Source organism: Alosa sapidissima, chromosome 9, assembly GCF_018492685.1.
Source record: "Alosa sapidissima isolate fAloSap1 chromosome 9, fAloSap1.pri, whole genome shotgun sequence".
NCBI lineage: Eukaryota > Metazoa > Chordata > Actinopteri > Clupeiformes > Clupeidae > Alosa > Alosa sapidissima.
In genome coordinates, this window is record NC_055965.1 from 3,635,645 (window position 1) to 3,656,865 (window position 21,221).

General features: G+C 40.3%; 1 protein-coding gene across 1 annotated transcript; it reads left to right on the forward strand.

Annotated features, from left to right (window-relative positions):
- Positions 1 to 11,389: 11,389 nt before the first annotated feature.
- On the forward strand, positions 11,390 to 17,592 carry zgc:174863 (uncharacterized protein LOC100136852 homolog). The gene is made up of 8 exons (XM_042105522.1): positions 11,390 to 11,408; positions 11,563 to 11,632; positions 11,783 to 12,106; positions 13,515 to 13,793; positions 14,280 to 14,417; positions 14,985 to 15,020; positions 16,070 to 16,105; positions 16,615 to 17,592. Exons 2-8 carry the CDS (start codon positions 11,569 to 11,571, stop codon positions 16,677 to 16,679), a joined length of 942 nt encoding a protein of 313 aa, XP_041961456.1. The 5' UTR covers positions 11,390 to 11,408; positions 11,563 to 11,568; the 3' UTR covers positions 16,680 to 17,592.
- Positions 17,593 to 21,221: the final 3,629 nt, after the last annotated feature.

A 21,221-nucleotide genomic window follows, 5' to 3' on the forward strand; every position in this document is an offset into this window, starting at 1 on the left:
CTCCCCCCAAGGCAGTTGCGTAAGGGAGGTGTAATTCCACACTGATCACTGGTCCGGCAGCCTGTCTGTCGTCATTGAGCGTTATTCCGATGTTCTCCCCAGCGTCGTCGTGGCCAGTGGCGGTCCAGATCACGCAGTCTGCTCCCCTTCTCCGGGCTCCACCAGATGCCGTTCTGCGTTTAAACTGCTTGTTTAGCTGGCGACATAGGCCGTCCGCCGGTCCTTTAGCGATCCACCACTCCAACACACAAATACAAGCCAGAGACAAGGCACCAACTCTCCACAGGCAGCTTCACCCTGGCTTATCAACATACCTCTCGCCCCCTTCCTACCAATCAAGTGTAATCCCATAACTCAGTGCAATTAGTAATCAGTTATCAGCTGATAAGCTACAGCTGATTTGTTCATAGACATAATATACATAGACGCCGCATCGACCGCTGCTCCCTACTAGCGCTGACGAGATTTGGAGCCGCCATCTTGGACCGGTCATCCACTCCACTCAGTGTAATCTGTTTGGCCGGTGCAATGAGCTGTCAGCACACTTAATTAATCATATCTCACTGAATACCGAACAGATTTTCACGCGGTTTTTTTTGCTGCAAAGGTCATACATGTAGCTATGATACAGGCCACATTGTTCGAAAATACAAAATACAACCAATAGTACGGTAATGTTAAATCTTACTTGTGAAAAGTAAATCCCCCGAGTATGGTCCGCCGATTTGAGCAGGAACATGCTGCACAGTGCTGTCATCTTGTGTTTTCTGCTGCAACGCAATGAGGAGTATGACCGGTCCAAGATGGCGGCCGCATTTCTTGTTTCCAGCAGCCAATGCGGCGTCTATGTATATTATGTCTATGGATTTGTTTACATGAGCGCCAGCTAGTCCGTCACTCAACTACTTCCCTACCTATGGTTCCTAGTCTCCACCATATGACATAACAATACACCATAGGCCTACTTTTTATGGATTTTAGTGACTAGCTGATGCATCAGGTAAATTGGGACATTTTTCTATGTAAAATGTCCATGTTTAGCCTATAAGTACGGAGCCATCAAAAACCTTGTGCCACACAGGCTAACTAATAGTAGGCTAGTTATAGTAGTTTTGTTAATTAAGAAATATTGAAACATATTGAATATGATACAATGATTGACACAATAGTCCAGAAAAAAAAAAAACATGATTATTGACTATTATTTACAATGTCCATAACTGACTGTCCCATTTTATCTGACAGGCTGTAGCGTAGGCCTACCATTGATTTTACCAACATAGGGTAGGGTGTCTAAATGTCTTTTAAAGCATGCTTCAAAAATATTTCACTTGGCAGCATATTTTAAGTTTTTTTTGTGATCTAGGCTTACAAAAAGTGTCCCAAAATTACCTGACTTAACCGGGACTGCTGCAGCCAATGAGCAGCCAACGGGAGCTGGCTGTAGGACGACTTAACCACCATGAACAGTTTTTCATGTTCAACCAGACAGTAACTATAGGCTACTCAAGACTGCACTAGATCAGACATCCTACCGGTAGCTTAATTTAGTCAGAGTGGCGGCCTGGGCCTAAACAGAAGGAAGAAAAAGTGAAATCATGTGCAAACATTTCTTCAAAACAACACTGGCTGAATAAATGCTTAGTTTTGTTCAGTGTGGCTATTTTTTGACATGCAAAAAATGTAGCCTCCTATGTCAAAAACTTTTGACCACGACTGTAGCCTACACACACGAGCACACACGTCTAAAACCCCGGATGGAAAAAAATATATGACGGGTATTTCCAGAGACGTGTCTTTCAGAGCCATAGATAGCCAATTGGTCCGCCCTTAACAGTCATAACGAAACCGAAAGTATTAAGACTTAAGCCAACTTGCCAGGAGGCTCTGAAGTTCAATCTGTCGACTGAAGAGCTTTTAGGAGGTTGGCGGTCAGCAACTCCGTGAGAAAAACTATTTGTATTTGTCCAGACTTCTGTCCATTTGTCAAAAGGAATTTGTTGTAATTGATAAGCAAAAGATTGTGCATTTAGCCAGAGAATGTCTAATAGGACGTAGACGGGCTCTTTAGCCTAATAATTGTTGTTTGGCGTATGCTGTATCAGCAGTGGTTATAGGCTATATGTGCTAAACGAGAGCAGTTGGCTATTTTTGTTAAACGTGCGCGCTTTGATTATACCAACGTTAATGTGTTGTATAATTCTGGTTATTAAGACGGAGAAAACATTGATTTCATTCGCTGTAGCCTAACTCTTTTGCTGGTCGACTGTGATGAAGCGATTCACACCATAGCCTGCTGTTCACTGTGTGCCAAGTGTCGGCTTCGTTACCTGTCCGTTTTTATTTTGTGGGTCGTTTGAAGATGATTTCGTCCAAAGCGACGGACAATAGGCTACAGAGCCGAAGGGTCAGGATGGGGATTTATTAGAATACGATTGCGTTCACAATAGCATATTAATTTGCCTAAGGACATCAAGTTGGCTAGCCTATTTGTAATAGAGTTGGGTAGGCAATAGCAACAATGAAATCTACCATAGCAAACTATTCAAGAGCATTCATTCCAAAATCTTTATTAATCTCATTATCTCTTAACACACAATGTCAGAATTTTAATCCTGTAGTTTACTAGCCGATGCTTTGGTTTTTGTCCTAGAGTATCAGTGTCAAGATAATTTCGGCAGGTATGATGATTGTCACAATGCTGCTAATTTGCTTTCAGAGGTGCTATAAATGAAAATGTTTGAAATTAAACGGTCAGATATAAAAATGTGTGTGAGTGTTAGGATGATTCTTCTTTTATATTTGCAGCTGCTTTGGGTAGCCTACTTTGGCCTTGGTTTGGAATGCTTATGGCGCTTGGGCCAAATTTGGGGAACCTGTTCTAGATGATCCAACACACATGATTCAGGAAATTGTTAGAACAATGAACAATGATATTCCAGCTAGCACAGTTACGTTGCCAGTACGTTGCTGCAATGTAACTGAATGACCCAAAATACATTGCCACAACATCGTATCCAACGTTGCCACAACATGCAAAGTGAAAGGTGAGAATTCGTAACCGCAACGTCACTCCCCAACGTTGCCAATCCGTAACTGCAACATTAAGTTAAGTTGCAGCATCGTGGAATTGAAAGGTGCCGTTTCGTAACCGTAACATAAGTTACCGACGCCACCAGTCCTGTTCAGCAACGTTGCCACAACATGCAAAGTGAAAGGTGACAATTCGTAACCGCAACGTAACTACCCAACGTCGCCACTTCGTAACCGTAACGTAAGTTACCGACGTCGCCAGTCCTTAACAACAACTGCAGGCAACATTGCGGCAACGTCGCAAGTGAAAGGTTTCATTATGTAACCGCAACGTAACTTGCCAATCCGTAACCGCAACAATAATACAATTATAATATGTGCCTTACATGACAACTACCCTTCTTACAGCACTTGTACATAGGCCAATTAATACCTGTAGGCACAGCGAATGCTTTGATCCGGGTGATATTACTGTTACTGTGGGAGAGAGACAACCTATGTAACATCAGATCACATCTTCATGGTTATCCATTTTGCTATTAATTACATACAGTCTATGTATGAACTTACCTTATGTGTGTAGCTGATTTTCAACCATTCAGGCTTATGTCCTCCAACAAGATACACAATGGAATTGTCAGCTGGACTTGGGGTTAGAACTAGTAGTTTCACGTCCACGGTTTCTTTTTAAAAAAAAATAAACTATTCTATTTGCAATGCATGCTGGGAAGCAAACCTCAACATGAAATAAGAGACACCTTAGGCTACATTAGTTCCCCTCTCATTATGAAATACTTTTTACCGTTTTTCACAGTTTTTCTCAGTTGCTAAAACACTAAAACCCATTGGCTGAAGAAGGTTCTCAGTTGCCTGAACTCATTTAGCTAATTGCTCAGTCGGTTGTCAATACCTTAAACCATTTCACATGGTAAAACACACTTTGCAGATCCCACTTACACTTTTCAGCAAAACTCTAAACACATTCGCATTCTCAAAACACAGTCTGAACTCTAATGCACATGTCATCCATACTGGTAAACACAAGTGACAACAATTTTTTTCAATTGCTAAAACACAATTTCTGAAACTTTGCTCCATTTTCTTAAAGCATTAAACACAAAACCCTATTTACAAGCACTATTTACAAAACCTCTGACTCCTCTTGCAAAATCAAACTTTCGCCTCAAAACAGGAAACATCAAGTAGAAATGACTACTTTGCTTTGCTCTTTGCATTTTTTTGTTCTTCCTCCTCCTTGTACCTCTATTTTTACAGTATCCTGCATCTCACAAACTTGTCCTTTTGATTCTTGTTCTTTGTTGATATGAACTTGCACCAGTCAAAATCTATTGAGCAGTCAGTACTGTAAACAAATGGAAAGCACAATGTTCAGGGCCATACGATTTGTTTACAGTATTGTACAGTATACAGTAGTGTTGCACGGTGTATCGATACTAAAAAGGTATCACAATGCCTTCACGCAAAAAACGATACGATTTTCAACGTTTTTAGAATCGATACTTTATTAAAATAATAACGTTCTGTGTTTGTGTGAACTGCTGCTCTCACTGCTCCATGCACGCATCTAGGCAAGCGGGCGTGTCAAGCAGGCAGCTCTGAGTGAGTGAGTGCGCAGCCAACGTCAATAAAACACGTTGTGTGGATAAACCAAAAGGTGAAGTAAAATCTGCAACTATTTCGGATACATCGCGAAAAGTGAAGGCAAGCCATCAGGTACACAGAGGCCCGTTTGTAAATTATGTTTCAAAGTCATTTAAAAGCAGTAGGCTACGCATGGAACTTGGCTAAACACCTCGCAGACATATCCCAACATTTTTAAAGAGTTCAAAAAACGACAGGTTAACGAATATGCTATAGAAAACACGACTACATGGTTAGTGCCAAGTTCTTCTCTTCTGTTTTAGTCTAGCCTAAGTGAAACGAGTATATGGTTCTCTGGGATAATGCGAACCTTCCTTCATCAATGCATTTTGACGAGACATAACGAGCTGTAATCATTTTGACGAGACATAACGAGCTGTAATCATAGGGTGCTAACGTGATGAAAGCGCAATGTTCAAGCCAGAATAACATTACCATAACTTGTAAACAATCTATTTCATGTTCGGTCAGTACTACTGGTAATATTTGTCATGGCATGTAGACTGCAATTTGTTTAATAATTATTGGCCAGATGTAAGATAGGATACCCGAAATGCGCTAATTAAAGCCCACGGCATATAATACCATCAAAACGTGTTGAGTCCTAATAATAATAGCGGCTTATTGTTACGTGGTAGCAAATCATGTTATCAAAGAAATAGACGTAATGTAGGAATGCACACAGATATATTGCAACAGGTAGGCTAATGGTGTAGGCCTATCTGACGAATACCTGAGTGTTTGGAATATACTTGTACACGGGGCGCAAAGGAGACTATCCTCACATTTTTACCTTTGCAACTGTCAAAGAAATCCCATGAACACGGGAAGGCCTAGGGTAGCCTATACTGTACATCAGATGGCCTAAAGATTAGGCCCCTCTGCATAGCATTCAGTGATTTGCATGCAGTAATTTCAACACTGACCTTGATCTAGCCTAGTTTGGCTATTTAAAGCTACTTTATTGCCAAAACAACACAATGTAAATGAACTATAACAAACAATAAAGGACTTAATCACACAAAGCAGGCCTACTATTTTACTGACTATAAAAAATTATAATTATGTAGGAAGTTTAGAACCCAGAGTTGACCTGCACACTACAAAAGTGCACCGAATTAAACAGAAATGATTCAATACACTTGGAGGAGGTATGAGTCCTTTCTTTTCCAGATATGTTAGGATTTCGCCGTAGTATCGTTTCAGTATCGAGCATCGTGATATTTATGGCAGGTATCGTATCGAAGTCATACTTTTGGTATCGTGACAACACTAGTATACAGCCTACAATGCACTGTACTACAGTGTCCAATAAAAATCCTCTTTCTTGCCATCCTCCCCTTCCTCCTCATCCCCCACCTTGCATATGCACTCGTCCTCTTACATAGTTTCTTCTATCCATTTTCATTCCCACCTTCAACAACCTGTTTGCTTTCTGAACTGGCGTATATTGGTTTTGTCACATCATTTGAAACAAGTGAAATCAATTTTGAGTGGTTGTGTTTAATCGATGACATGTGTATGTCTATTTCTATTTCATTTTTGCCACTTGTGTTTACCAGTATGGATACAGTACATGAGCATTAGTGCAGAATGTGTTTTGAGAATGAGTGTTTAAAGTTTTTCTAAAAATTGTGTTTTACCATGTGAAATGGTTTAAGGTATTGACAACAGACTGAATAATTAGCTTAATGAGTTCAAGCAACTGAGAACTTTCTTCAGCCAATGGATTTTAGTGTTTTAGCAACTGAGAAAAACTGTAAGTACTCATATATTTTAGATGTTACATGTAATGTACATGTACTGTATATATCACCACATATGTATTGTGCATACATTCTATCTGCATGGTCTCATATATACATATATATATATTGTAACATATATTGTGCATATATGCTACAATATATATGTACATATATCTTTACAAATATTACCAATACATTTCCCCATATATATCTGAATACATTATGGTGGATATTTCTAACTAATTTGGGGCAGTCATGGCCTACTGGTCAGGACTTGAAACCGAAGGGTTGCTGGTTCGATCCCCGACCAATAGGTAAAATGCTGACCTGATCACGATGTTGTGGCTACATCACTCACAATACTACATGGCAACGTCATCGGCTGACGTCGTGGTGACGTTTCCCACGGCATCAAATGGCAACGTCATCAGCAGACCCGTTTACAACGTTGTGGCAACATCACTCCAAATAGTACATGGCGACGTCATCGGCTGACATCGCCGGTACATTTCCCACAGCACCAAATGGCAATGTCATCGGCTGACCTAATCACGATGTTGTGGCAACATCACTCCAAATACTACATGGCAACATCATCGGCTGACGTCGCGGGGACGTTTCCCACGGAACCAAACGGCAACGTCATCAGCTGACCCGTTTACAACGTTGTGGCAACATCACTCCAAATACTACATGTCAACGTCATTAGCTGACGTCGCGGGGACATTTACTGATACTAAATGGCAACGTAATCAGCTGACCTGGGGGATATTCCATCAACCTCGCTAATGAAGGCGGCGGCGCTTAACAGAAATAGCCTGGCTTGAACTAGCGTAGACTTTCACTTGGGGCTGAAGCCGTTCCATTAACTCAAGTTAGCGGCATCTTGGCCTCGTTTATTCAAGCGAGGTTTAGTTCAGCTTCATCTCTGCTCGTGCACGAGGTAGAAAAGTAGACCAAAACAGTAGATTGACGAAAAGACGATATATGTCGTAAAATTAAGACAATACTAGACGATTTCTGTTCGATAGGCAAGCGCCATCTACAGGATTTTCATCGAAAGTCATCAAATTTAATATCGAGAGAAAAAATAGATTGCCTACAGAAATTGGAGAATAATGAAAGCATAGGCCTACATTTAAAATAACAATGCTAATGGTTTGAAATCAATTGCGAGTTTGATTGGCTTCACTCTTGAACACATCTAGACTATACAGTCTATGCTTGAACAAAACGAGTGAATGAATAAATAGTATAAACTCAAAAACAACTTTGGCATATATTCAAAACTATCTATAGCCTACGTTCTTAAAGAGTTCACTCCAAATTATTGTCTAGGTGTAGGTGGTCATAAAATAAATTAGTATCAACATAATAGCCTATTGTCTCCCATAAGTCCCAAAGTGTTTGAAATAAAAATATCTGAAATGCAATGGCTTTCAATTCAATTTATGCCTAGTATTTAATCTGTGTAGCACACAGTTGATTTGACATTCATGAACAATCGTCGATTCATGAAGCAGTTTTAATTATTAGCTGCCTAGGCTACAGAATAATTATCGTTTGGCTTGCATCAGATAGCCTATAATATAGCCCGCAAAGCTGTCACTGAACAGCCTACCAAATGTGCATGACCCTTTATCAGCAGTAGACATATTTCTTTCATCAAAGATTATATCTAAAAATGCCATTATCAAGGTGATAAGCAATGTAGCCTTCATTCTTCGTATGGGAAGCGAACCTGCGAACACGCAAGAAAGTAATTCCTTTCCTATGCCGTCTCGCTGCACGTTACACCACCACCGAACATAAGTGACGCAGAGTAGCACGATTCCTAGAACCACACGCATGTGAAGTTCAAACATTTTTAATCGTATAATCTTCATACATTCTTTGGAGCTAGTGAATGTGTAAATCCATGCTTGGTGTACTGTCGGAAAAAACATTTAGGCCTACTTCTATTTTTGAAGTTATAGGCTACAGGTGACGAGAGCGCAGGTTGACGGAACCATCTTTTTGGACTCGTTTTCCGACTGATTGTTTTTTTTTGCAACACAGCTTAATTTAGCTTGAAAGTTAACCTGCTACGGAGCAGGTTAGTTCTGTGGCATAAATTCCCATGGTTACCAAACTGGGATTCACGTTAACCTCATTAATGGAACGGAATTCTCACTAAAATTAGCGAGACTTATCGAAATAAGCCAGGTTTGGCCTTTAGCGAGGTTGATGGAATTACCCCCCAGATCATGATGTTGTGGCAACATCACTCACAATACTACATGGCAACGTCATAGGCAGACGTCACAGAAACGTTTCCTACGGCACCAAATGGCAATGTCACCAGGCTGACCTAATCACAATGTTGTGGCACCGTTCTTAACGGTACCAAATTGCAACATCATCAGCTGACCAGGTCACGACGTCGCTGCAATGTTACTAATGGTACCAAGTGACAACATTGTCTTGCAAAGTATCTGTGACGTTGCAACAACGTAGCCAGAAGGTAATGTCGCGGTGACCAAATGACAACTTTATGGCGAAGTTGCTGCAACGTCATGTGTTAGCTATTAGCTATCAGCCATTACGATAGTAAATAATAACGAATATCAGTTTTATGACTCATTATTTATTTACCATATTTATTTACCACACGGTGGCCTTACCAGCTGCTGTTGCCCACTTTTTTTTATCCCTATTTTCCCTTTTTTTGTGTACGTTGTGAGGTTTGAGCAGTTAATATGAGCTGCAACTGCTGTCATGTAGATGTTTGTGTTGCAGATGAGTACATGTATGTAGGGAAATGCGTGAATTGTCTTGAAGTGAAGTAGGCCTATATGTATAATTTATGTTGTGTGTCATGTTTGTTGACTTGGAATTTCATAATAGGCCTTTATCACGGCAGTTGAGGGAAGAGTTTGTAAAGTATTCCACCGAGATGAATGGGTAGGGAGTAGCTATGTAATGATTACCGGTAGGTAAACCGCGATAAAAATGTTGACGATAATAATTACCGTTTTCATTGCAAACATCATGATTATCACTGTTGATTACCGCGGTGTGGAAACCGTGTGTTTAATCCTGTCCAGCTTCATCCGAGCCTGCTTTTGACATACAGTAGGCCTGGTACAATAGAACAAAGCTGGTACCCTACTGATTATGTTGTCTAATTGATGGTTTTAACTACGATTCGGATTAGGCTACACCTGATTTTAAAAGGTGGAACTTTTTCACCGCAAAATGTGCACTGTATCATGTAGCCACTCTGCGTATCCATTCCACTCACGTTATCAGGAGAATACAGTAGCCTAAAGTTTTATTTTGAACGCTTACTTTGGTCTCACTCATTGCATCCAAATAACAGAAATAGCAAACTCCAAGTCATGGTAGGGTAAGTGAAGCTATGAGCACATAGCCAATTAAACAAGAAGTGACACTTTTTGAAACTATTTCAGGTTGTGTAGGCCTAGGCATAAAAAAAAAGGTTTGGTTCCTGTTGGTTGTCAGTTGAGGCCATGGGTCGGTAGGGAATTGTTTTATTATTATTATTTTTTTTTAAATTTATTTATTTATTTATTTTCCCCCCAGTGGCAGTAAGGGATAGGTAGAAAATCAGTCCCTCCAGGATTTCACGAGGTTTTTTGAGACTGTTACGACCTAAAATGCCTGGATGGAAGTTGCGGTGTTTTTAGCTGTTTCTTGTGTAGAAATTGCGGGAGGAAGTGAAAATTGCAAAAATAGTTGCGATTTTTTTTTTTTTACATTTAGGGCAATTAAGGTTAGTAAGACTTAAATCACACTGATAATCTTGATGCTTATTAAAAAAGAATAATCAAAGGTAAACAGTAAGGATTACAGAAAATCAAAGTAGGCCTACAGGGCTTAAATTTCACTGCGGGATTGCGGGTATTGCGCATAATTTGTTCAAGTCCCGCAACTCTAGCCATCATAATGCGAGAAATTCCCGCATACACTTTTACAGCCTGTCTGATGACGTTAATATAGCTTAATCATTAAGTGGCGTGAATGCGGTGCTATTGACCGGACTGATCAACTACCGAGTTGAATTGAACATAGCCTCATGCAGACGCACACACACACACACAGAGAGAGAGAGAGAGAGAACCACTTTGCGCTTACGCAAATAGGCTACGCTACCATGGCAAACTTTTACATCTGGAAAGAGCTCCTTGGTAACTATCCTGCTAGCTCAGGTCACGTCAACACTTGATCCCAGAAAGATTGTCTTCGACATGTCAACATTTATTGTATCTAATGACATAGAAAACATAATGATTTGCATACACATACCGCACTATGCACAACTTTTATTCACTAGCGACTACAGCCTAAAACCGTCAGGTTGAAGGGGGGCTAATTACTCCATAGAATTACTCTCAGGTATTTTCTTAAAGTGACAGGCACTCAATTACACCTACTCATCACCAATGTGCACTCAATTGGACCTACACACCACATTAAAGATATGCCTAAGTGTTATAGGTTAAACGTCAATATGAGGCATTCAAATTACTAAATATGTTTAGCTAGTAGTAATTACTAGTAAAATGCTATACTTTAAAAAATGCATTATTAAATAAATACACTCTATATGAATTCAAAAATATATGATAGAAACATATCACATAAGCTATCATTTTCAGTGTGTGTTTGTGTGTGTGGAGAGAGTCAAGCAGAATCTAGGATGTCCACTGTTGTGAATGATCCCACTACAGTATATATTACTGATGACGTCAGGGTGGTGGGGGCCCCAAAATCAAACACTTTTTTAAAAAAAGTATCGAAGTATTGAAATCGCAATTCTTGACTTGGTATCAGAATCGACCCCCCCTCCCCCCCAAATTGTGTAAATCCCCCCTACATGAATAACCTAAGGGGGGAATTCCCCCCCATTTTGAAAAATGAATTTTAAGCCCTGGGAGTGTTGTACAGGCTTTATTTCATGTGGTAAGCAAGACAAGTTGAGGTGTTATTGAGCCAGAATCAGACTGTATCGAACTTCATTCTACAAAGGACATGTTTTAGTGTGTAGTGTGCCATATCATGTCTTGCATGGTCAATTATTTTATCATCAACTACATGTTTATCTGTTTGTCCTTAGGTTAATATGGCTTCAGCAATTGACATTCTGCTAGTGGGGATTTTCAGTGTAATGGTTCCATCAACTGCTGGTGAGTTTTAAAAACAAATAATGCAAGTCATGGTCATGACAAGTCACCAACAGTGGTTACAAACCAAAAATGTTGACCTTGTTGACATTTCAAATATCTTGTGTGTGTTTAATATGTTTCATTTCTGGCTCTTGTTTCTTCCCATATCAGATTTTGTGACTGTGAAGTGTCAGAACAGCACTGGTCACTCTGGCCAGTCCTCAAGGCTGGGCTGTGTGGTGAAATCGGAATACGACATAAAGATAATGCAGGTGTTCTGGAAGAAAGGCGACATCATTGTGCTGTCTCAGAAAGTCGATGGTGGTAAACAAACAGAGGATGAACGATTTCAGTTGGCAGACACCAACTGGATGAACAGCTATAATATATCCTTGCTTGTGAAGGACACACAAATCTCAGATGCGGGCAACTATTCATGCACTGCGGACACTAACAGGGGTGTCTCTAAAGCGAGCGCTGCATTACATATCAAAGGTAAGCCTCAGTTTCTTTTGACACCTATAAGGGTGCTTTCATACCTATTTTGTTCCGAATCACGGGCTGAATCGATATATTTTTTCTCAATTGTCCCCTGGGTTCGTTTGTGTTCACATGGCAGAATTTATATAGGATCAAATGATACAACAAACCCTTGTGAAATTAAACTTTGGTCTACAAACAAACCCCTGCGTGATCAAATTGTTGCCTGATTGGTCACATGTGACAGCTGAAGATACTATCCCGCAGTCACCTAACATTTAACTTATTAAGAGCTCAATGTATGTGTGTGCGTGTCCACAGTCTGGGCTTCTCCCACGCTCTCCTGTCTCCGCTCTACCGCGCGTAACACCGGTGAAGTTAACCTTAAGACATTCACTTGAAATTAAACTTGAGTCCGAGATTCTCTTTGTTTTTGTGTTCCCCTACTTCCTCATCTGGTCTCTGTTTGTGTGTGTTTAGGACTTGGCAGTCTCTGAAGGCAGGAAAATGAGGGCCAGTAAACTCGAAGAATTAGAATGGTCACTACACAAAGAAAAAACTAGCAGAGGATATAAACAACATACTGTATATACAACAGAAAAGTCAGAGACACAACTCTATATTTTTACTATATTTATTTATTATACCGTGTGAAAGTTATTGAAGGGACTTAGGAAGTTTGTCTGACTGCAGCCTTAAGGGAGGCCATGGAAGACACCTCACCTCAGAGGGGATTGGCCTGGTTAAACAGGCTATCTGGCAGAGCGGTCACCAAATTAGGAGTTGTGGCTGATATGAAGACAAAAGCACAACACGGATATGTTTGTACAAACTAAGGAGGAGAGTTTTGTGTTTTTAGAAGTCTTTACACATTCAGTGGAGTGGGCCTGATAATATGTAGGTCATCACGGTCAAATTTAGAAGCCAATAGTGTAGAATGGATACACTCTACAAAGGATTCTTTTTCTTTGTGAAAGAATTTTGCCTCTAGAAATTGACATTTCCATTTGACTTCTGAAAATAAAGGTCAATCGTTTACTACTAACATTCAACTAACTCAAATGTCAAGAGCAGAAAATGGCACTGACCACATGTGTTTGGCTTAAAGGCCCTCTGTTTGGAGGCATACATAACTCAGTCTGTAATTTCCCCAGGGAATTCCCAAACCTTTCTCTTTCTTTTGGGGGGGGGGGGGCTTTTTATGCCTTTAATTTGATAGGACAGTGTAGAATGACAGGAAGTGAGTGGGAGAGAGAGTCGGGGTGGGAGCCAGAAAAGACCACGGGCCGGGAATCGAACCCGGGTGCACCACAGCTGGGGCCAAGAATTCCCAAACCTTTCTGACGTACACTTGCGAATAGAATGTTTTGTTCCACAAATTCTACAGAACATATAAAAACACTTTAGTCTTATTTATTCACAGCAAAGTACACTGAGCCGGATATGACCTCCAAGGACATAAAAGACGGGGACACGGTGGAATTGACCTGCGTTGCGTCCGGTGGATACCCCAGAGGCACTGTCCACTGGTTTGATCATTTGAATACGAACTGGACCCGCAGTGCAAAAACCACGGTCACCCAGATGGATGACGAGAGCTTCAGACTGCAAAGCACGTTTATCCCAACGGACGCCTCACTTGGACCTTATAAATGTGTTGTGTATAACAGTGAATGGAAGGAAGAGGGCAACAAAACATTTGGTGAGTAAGACCGTCATGATTCTCAAAAACCTTTCCTTGTACATGACTTAGGAGGTGGAGAAACCTTGTCTACAAGGTGAGTGGTCAGATGAATGCATGTTTAGGCCCTTGCATTCTCCTCTAACCCTAAGATATCAACAGACTCATAAAAAAGCAGGACTTTGTCCTGCAATTATCACTGAAGATGTATTATACGAATCTTAGAGAGACTCAGCCTGACTTTATTTATTCTATTCAGAATTTGAGTCTGTAATCGAAGCATTGGTATGTAATTATGGGTTATCACTGAAGACGTGTTGTAAGAATCTCAGAGAGACTTTCACAAGCTCCTTAACTTGGTGTCCAAAGGAATATCAGTTTAATAAGTACATGTACCTGTTGCCATTAAAAAAAATGCAATGTCCTTATGCATATGTCCTTTAAAGTGTTTGTATTCCAGTTATCACATCATCTTTCTCATTCATTTATTTTTGTGCTTATATGTAGACACAATAGGAGAGAACAACAGAACAGACAAAGTGATCAGTGGTCAGACCAAGAACATAGCAGCTGGCGTGGTGGTCATTGGATCTCTTATCGTTGGCCTGTTAGTGGCATTGCTAATATTTAGAAGACGCTCTCGACGTGAGTATATCTCAGCTGTGACGTACACCTCACTAACCTCATGAAACATTCCTCGTGGGGGTCCTTTGGGCAGTGACTTAAAGTCCACAGGCCCGAAAATGTATTCTGCTAAATTCAGTTTCTAATTGACCTACAAATGTGATGTTTCAGTTTGTGAAGTAGACCTGAGCAAATAAATACATCTGTCATAGACACAGAGATTATTAGGTGTCACTCTGAGGAATATTTCAGGTGGCAAAACCTGTGTGTCTTGTGCAAGTATGTCACACCTGATCCAATGCAGAACTTTGTATGAGAAGCTGTTCTGTTTACCTTGGCCATAGGCCACCTGGCTCAGCCTCGTGGGGAATTACACCTCAGAACTATTCAAAGTGCTGCAGCACATGACTGACTAGAAACCCTGAATGGAGGACTTGCTTTTGGCCACACTCACATGGATGTAGAATAACTTGTATAACCTGTTTGACACTAACATGGTGTCAACAATTCAAGATTTCATTTTGTTGACAGTAGACTACATATAGTATTACATATAGTATTTTCATATTTTTACCATTTAATCAACAGGTGCCCTTCGAAGGCCCTCTACCCAACCAATGCTGGGTATGTGTTTTAGGTCATGTTCTTTATGGGGTTTTGCTTCCTTCCTTTGCGTCTGAGCTAGACTTACCCTTCCTATTCCCAACATTGGTTGTTCATTAACCTCTAGTTATAAAGGAATCACACTAACAGACTTTCGCTCACGTCCAGCATATTTTCATCCAATCATTTCCAGCATAGTAGCCAGGAATTTGGATTTGGCCTCGTTCCAAGTGAAAGCTGCAGTGTGGAAGCACAGACGGTCACATTTCTAAATGAGGAACAACAAAGTGGGGAAAGTACAGACTTCCTCCTTCTGATTTTCTGATGTCAGTATCAGCCAGAGTGAAACATCTTTTATATCGGACCAAAACCAAGCCACCATCCGGTGATCTTGTGAGGACATGTCTGGAGAGAACTGAGCCTTTCCACCTCTCTCACTTCCAGCTGACTGCACACACTCTTTGCTCTGCTGAACTGGGGCACGTTTCCCAAAACATTGCTAACTAAGCAATTTAATATATATATATATATATATATATATATATAGACTTTATTCTTGCACTGTTGCACTGTTTGACTGTTTGACTTACTCATTTGCACCATCACCATGACACTCATGCACACAGAGCACCTTACCTTATGCACAGAGAATCACAGGCTCAGTCCCTGCCTCAGTCATTGCAAGCGCATCTTGATTGATTAATCACCCACTATGTGGATACTGTTTTTTTAGAATTGATTTAGATTAAGTGTTATTTAGTATAATTTGTATTTTAGTATATTTAGTATTTAGTATATATTTATCTTCTACTGTCCTTATTGCTTAGTTGTGTTTTTTTATATTATATACTTTTAATTACATTCTGCTGTTAGTGAATGTGTGTGTGTGTTGTCTGTATGCTACTGTGACCTTGAATTTCCCTTGGGGATCAATAAAGTATCTATCTATCTATCTATCAACTTCCCATTGCCAACCAACTAAGTTGCTAACAGGTTAGCAAGTATGGTTTTGGGAAACCATACTTGAGAATGATAAGTGATCAAACAGCCGTGTTCTTTTGTTGTTTCAGGTCAATGCCCAGATGACCCAGAAGCTGAAGCCGAAGGTACAGTACAAAGATTGTAGAGCGCTGCACTAGGATCAGTGCGTCTTTTTTGCATACTGCCCTCATATTTGCATGATAGTGTACTTCCTTTTGCCATCTTCCTTTCCAAAGTTGACTTAAACAGCCATCAGTTACTAGTACCACTAATTCATACATTTCAGGCTGGGCCTACATTGCATTGCGTACATCCTAACTCACAGTACATCTTTCAAATGGCTGTGACTGCTGTGCTCACATTGCAGATTTTAGCTGCTCACACTGCCAGACAGCTGAAAATCTGACCTGCCAGAAATTCAACTGGCAATTGGCTTAGAGCTGGAACACTGATTGTTACGTCTTGTAATCAGACAATGTGTGCCTGCTCAAACTGCATGACAAATGGGATGGATGGGATTTTAGAAAGTTTGTCAGGACCGGGGCTAAAATGGCACAGTGTCTGCCTGGCTTTGATGATCAGAATGATCTGATCTTCATTTCAAGTTGTGGCTTTTGTGTCTTTGTCTTTCCAGAACTCAACTCACGCCCACCACCGTATGAAGAGGTACACAAAGATCCACTCGTCAAGTCACCGTAAGAGTTGACATCTTCTACACATAAGAGACTAAAATGCCAGTTCTGATACGACTCTGATGTTGCTCAGCAGCCAAACACCATCTAATGGGAACAGAGATCTGCCTTGTCTGTTTACCAAAGTCTTGTGGTAAACAATGAGCACAAGAGTTAAATAGTTGTGTACACTGGGTTATGTGCAGTATGTAGCTACTACGTGCCTTGTGTGGTGGCTGTGGTTGTAGGCAGGTTGTCTGTCCAACCTAACTTACTACAGTGAAATACACTTTTAGACATCCTGTCCACTTTTCATACTTCCTAATGTGTATTAGAACTAACATTCTAAAACTGATAGTTCCGGTCCTTGATTGTGATCAGCTGAATCTCGTTCGATGCCGTTGTACGCTAGTGCGTCGTGCCTAACAATGCCCCTAAGCTGTTCCCCTAGAATCAGTGTAACCTACGGCCTCTCGGGGCTTATTGCTTAAATGGACCATCTGTATGTTTTGGCAGCGGAGTGAAATTCCAAGAGTGTATTCAGGGAATAGGGAGGCCTCGAATTTAAGTCCACAGAGGTCCAAACCCTTTAGACAGATGGTTTGATTTAGGCAGATGGCCTCTGGAATGGAACCCATTTCCTGTCTCCCATCACCATTGCTACTTTGATCCTTGTAGCTTTTTCACCTGTGGCCTTTTCTGTGATCATTGTGTATATTGCTGTACATAAAATGTTTTTCAAACAAATTGTAACATTTGAAGCTTTCAGAGCTCTCTTGTCTACTGTATAGAGAGAATTTCATCATATTTGACTGTATGCACTGTTGTTCTGTGTCAAGCCATTGACGTCTGATTTTTATGCTTCACATGAAAAAATGCAATATCAAAATTCTTTTGTCTTTTTTCAGTTTTTCTTAAAATAAACATGTTTTGTGTTGTGATGAAGTTTACTCACATGTTTTATGTGTGAACAGCAGTGATGCCAGTAACGCGTTACTTATTAACAAAACCAGTTACTACGTAAAACGCGTTACAAAACCAGTTATCATTTTTATGTTGAGGCGGTGGGGGTGTTGTCGGCAGCTGCTGAAAGTAACTAATAAAGTAACTTGTAGCCTAATCTAACTTAGTTACTTTTAAAATCAAGTAATCAGTAAAGTAACTAAGTTACTTTTTAAAGGAGTAATCAAGTCAAGTCAAGTCGGCTTTTATTGTCAATTTCTTTACATGCACTGGTCATACAAAGAATTGAAATTTCGTTTCTTACTTTCCCATGCAGACATAGACATGCTTTAAATACAGACATAGACATACTATGGACATAGCCATAGACAATAAACATTAAATTAAAGTGCAAGACTGAAATATAGAACATGTATGTATCAAAATAGAAATATAGGACATATATATAAAAAAAAAAATAGAGGTAGTTGTGTTGTATATTTCTATACTCTTAACAGTTACATGAAGTTTAAACTTGTGCTTGTGTGACCTGTATATTTACATTGATATGCAGTATGCAGTAATTCAAGTATATCAGGCTTGATGTGAAGCAGCAACACGTTTGGCTGCGCAGTCACAGTGCAGTTCCACATGGCGGTGTTGGGGGGGGGGGTTTGGTAGACAGGATCCTAGTTTCCTAGGTTCCTGGTTGGCTGGTGGGTGGGGGGGGCTGTCAGTGATGGGAGAGTGGGTAGAGTGTTCAGCATCCTGATTGCTTGGTGGATGAAGCTACTTGCCAGTCTGGTGGTGCGGGAGCGGAGGCTCCTGTACCGCTTTCCAGAGGGCAGGAGGCTGAACAGTTCGTGTGCAGGGTGGGTTGTATCCTTGACAATCATTAGTGCTTTGCGGGTGAGGCGGGTGGTGTAAATGTCCTGCAGGGAGGGGAGTGGTGCTCCAATGATCCTCTTAGCTGTGTTAACAGTGCGCTGGAGGGTCTTCCTGTTCTGATCTGTGCAGCTTCCGCCCCACACTGTGATGCTGCTGGAGATGATGCTCTCGATGGTCCCTCTGTAGAATGTAGTCATGACAGGAGGCGTGGCACTTGCCTTCTTCAATTTGCGCAAGAAGTAGAGGCGCTGCTGGGCTTTCTTCGCCAGTGATGCTGTGTTGGTGGTCCAGGAGAGGTCGTCGCTGATGTGCACCCCCAGAAATTTTGTGCTGCTCACTCTCCACAGCATCTCCGTCGATGGACAGTGGTGGCAGTTGTTTGTGGCCTCTCTGAAAGTTGACAACAATCTCCTTGGTCTTGCTGACATTTAGCAGGAGGTTGTTGTCTTTGCACCATTTAGCCAGCAGGTCTACTTCTTCTCTGTAGTGAGCCTCATCGCCCTTAGTGATGAGGCCCACCAGTGTTGTGTCGTCCGCAAACTTCACCAGATGGTTGGAGCTGTGAGTGGTTGTACAGTCATGTGTTAGCAGTGTGAAGAGCAGGGGGCTGAGCACACACCCTTGAGGGGCCCCCGTGCTCAGGGTCAGAGTGCTTGAGGTGTTGTCCCCGACACGTACTGCTTGTGGTCTCTGCAACAGGAAATCCAGCAGCCAGTTGCAGAGGGAGGTACTGAATCCTAGCTTGTCCAGTTTGCTGATGAGTTGTTGTGGTATTATGGTATTGAATGCTGAACTGAAGTCTATGAACAGCATTCTCACATATGGGTGATTCTCGCGAAACCCCAAAATCTTATGGTACTAAGGATTTGATGGTCAAATATGCCATAAAACCCACTGATTACACTATTTAACAATATACGTACATGTGCTTTATCTTGCACACAAGGTAATTTCTCCATATTTTATTGTTATTTTGTATTTTTTATGCATTTTATGAGTAAATTATCATTACCGCAATGTGTCCCGGCTCAAATCCCAAGTGTTTGATCATTAAGAAAATCTTTATCTTTTACTTTAAAATAAAATAAAGTTATACATATATCGTTTTAAGTCCATTGCTTCATCAAAATGTGTGTTTCAATAATATTAACATTATAATGGTTATAATATTTAAAAAAAATGTTTTGTCGTCAGTCATAGTTTTCATTACCGCAATACTTTTGAGCACTGCAATAAAACCCTATAGGAATTTCAACATGAAATGGAATTTCCCATCATGCATCAGTAATAACAGAAGATCAAAGATGGCGTCAAGGTAAGCATGTCTTCTTTTGTCTTTGTGTTGAAATTCCATGATTTGTCTCAAAACGGTCTAAATACAACACTAATGATTCTCATTACCGAAATTAGTAATAGTTTTGTGATAAAAAACTATTTTCTTAATTCAAATTTGATTAGTAATAAGGTAATAAAACACACAATGTCATGGAGGTCATTTTTTAGCTAGGTCATGCTAGCTAAATCTAAAATTAGCATTTTTGTGTTCGGTCATCTCATTACCGCAATGCACTTTATCATTACCGCAATAGTTAAAGCCAATTTCGGTGATGATAATTTCAATTTCGGTAATGAAAATATTAAAGGAATTTGCATTTTTCAATGTCGTTCATGACATTAATTACTTTTTAATAAGAGACAACCTCAATGTTTTGGAGGGATATTAATAAGATCAATATCATAAAAGTTTTTTAGGTTGTTACACTGTACTTAATGAAGTAGATACATTGTATCAGAGACCCTGTTACCCTTTTTTCCCCTTTGAATCTCATGAAAGTTGCTAGTGTCATATCATAGTAATAAGTGGCCTACATCACGTGTAGATTACTGCCATAGACTTAAAATGTCACATTACTGAGTCATGGAAAGTGCATGTTTACAATTTAAAGATTGATTACTATGATGTTCCTTATCTGTGTTTTTCTTTCCATGATTGAATTCATATGACCAGGTTGGCAAAAAGTGCACAAAAGAAAGCTGCAGCAAAGGAAAGTTTGAGGAAGCACAGGGAAAAGATATACACCAACCCAGAACTTTTAGAGGAATACAGAAGGAAGGAAAGAGAGAGGTGATGGATAAGGATTAAATGGTTTAGGTGGTGTTCGCAGTCAACAAGTAGTTTTAGAAAATCAGTGTGCAATTTACTCGAGTGTCTCAAAATGCCAAAACCTAAGGCCTTAAAGGAACCATATGTAAGATTGTGGCCAAAACTGGTACTGCAATCACTTTCAAATTACTGTAGAGCGGTGTATCCCCTCCCCCCATACTCGAGGTTGCCAACCCGGATGCCGAAACACTACTGACTTTGTGATTAGTAGATAGGTGGAGGGTGGCGCATCAGGCCAAAACACAACATGACATGACAAAACACAACATAAACATTAGTTGAGGGCTGCTACTTCACTTTTTAAATGACAATATACTGGCCGGACTACAGTTGTCAGTGATTTGAGTATTTGAAATGAACATTGTCTAGTGGCATATCAGGGTCATTTTATGATTAATTGAAATACATGTCTTACATATGGTTCCTTTTAACTATGGATAGTCGAACGGCATGTTGTCCATTATCCCTTACATATCAATAAGTTGGCACATGTGTTTACAGAATAATATCAAATAATTATGTTTTGTTGTTTCAATCATTAGGTATCAAAGACGGAAACAAAATGGACAGTTTAAA

Bases quoted from the DNA above. Each gene is read 5' to 3' on its own strand.
- zgc:174863 (XM_042105522.1), top strand. From the start codon at position 11,569: ATGGCTTCAGCAATTGACATTCTGCTAGTGGGGATTTTCAGTGTAATG. The intron at 11,633-11,782 runs GTGAGTTTTAAA...TTCCCATATCAG, and splicing joins AATGGTTCCATCAACTGCTG to ATTTTGTGACTGTGAAGTGT. The intron at 12,107-13,514 runs GTAAGCCTCAGT...ATTTATTCACAG, and splicing joins CGCTGCATTACATATCAAAG to CAAAGTACACTGAGCCGGAT.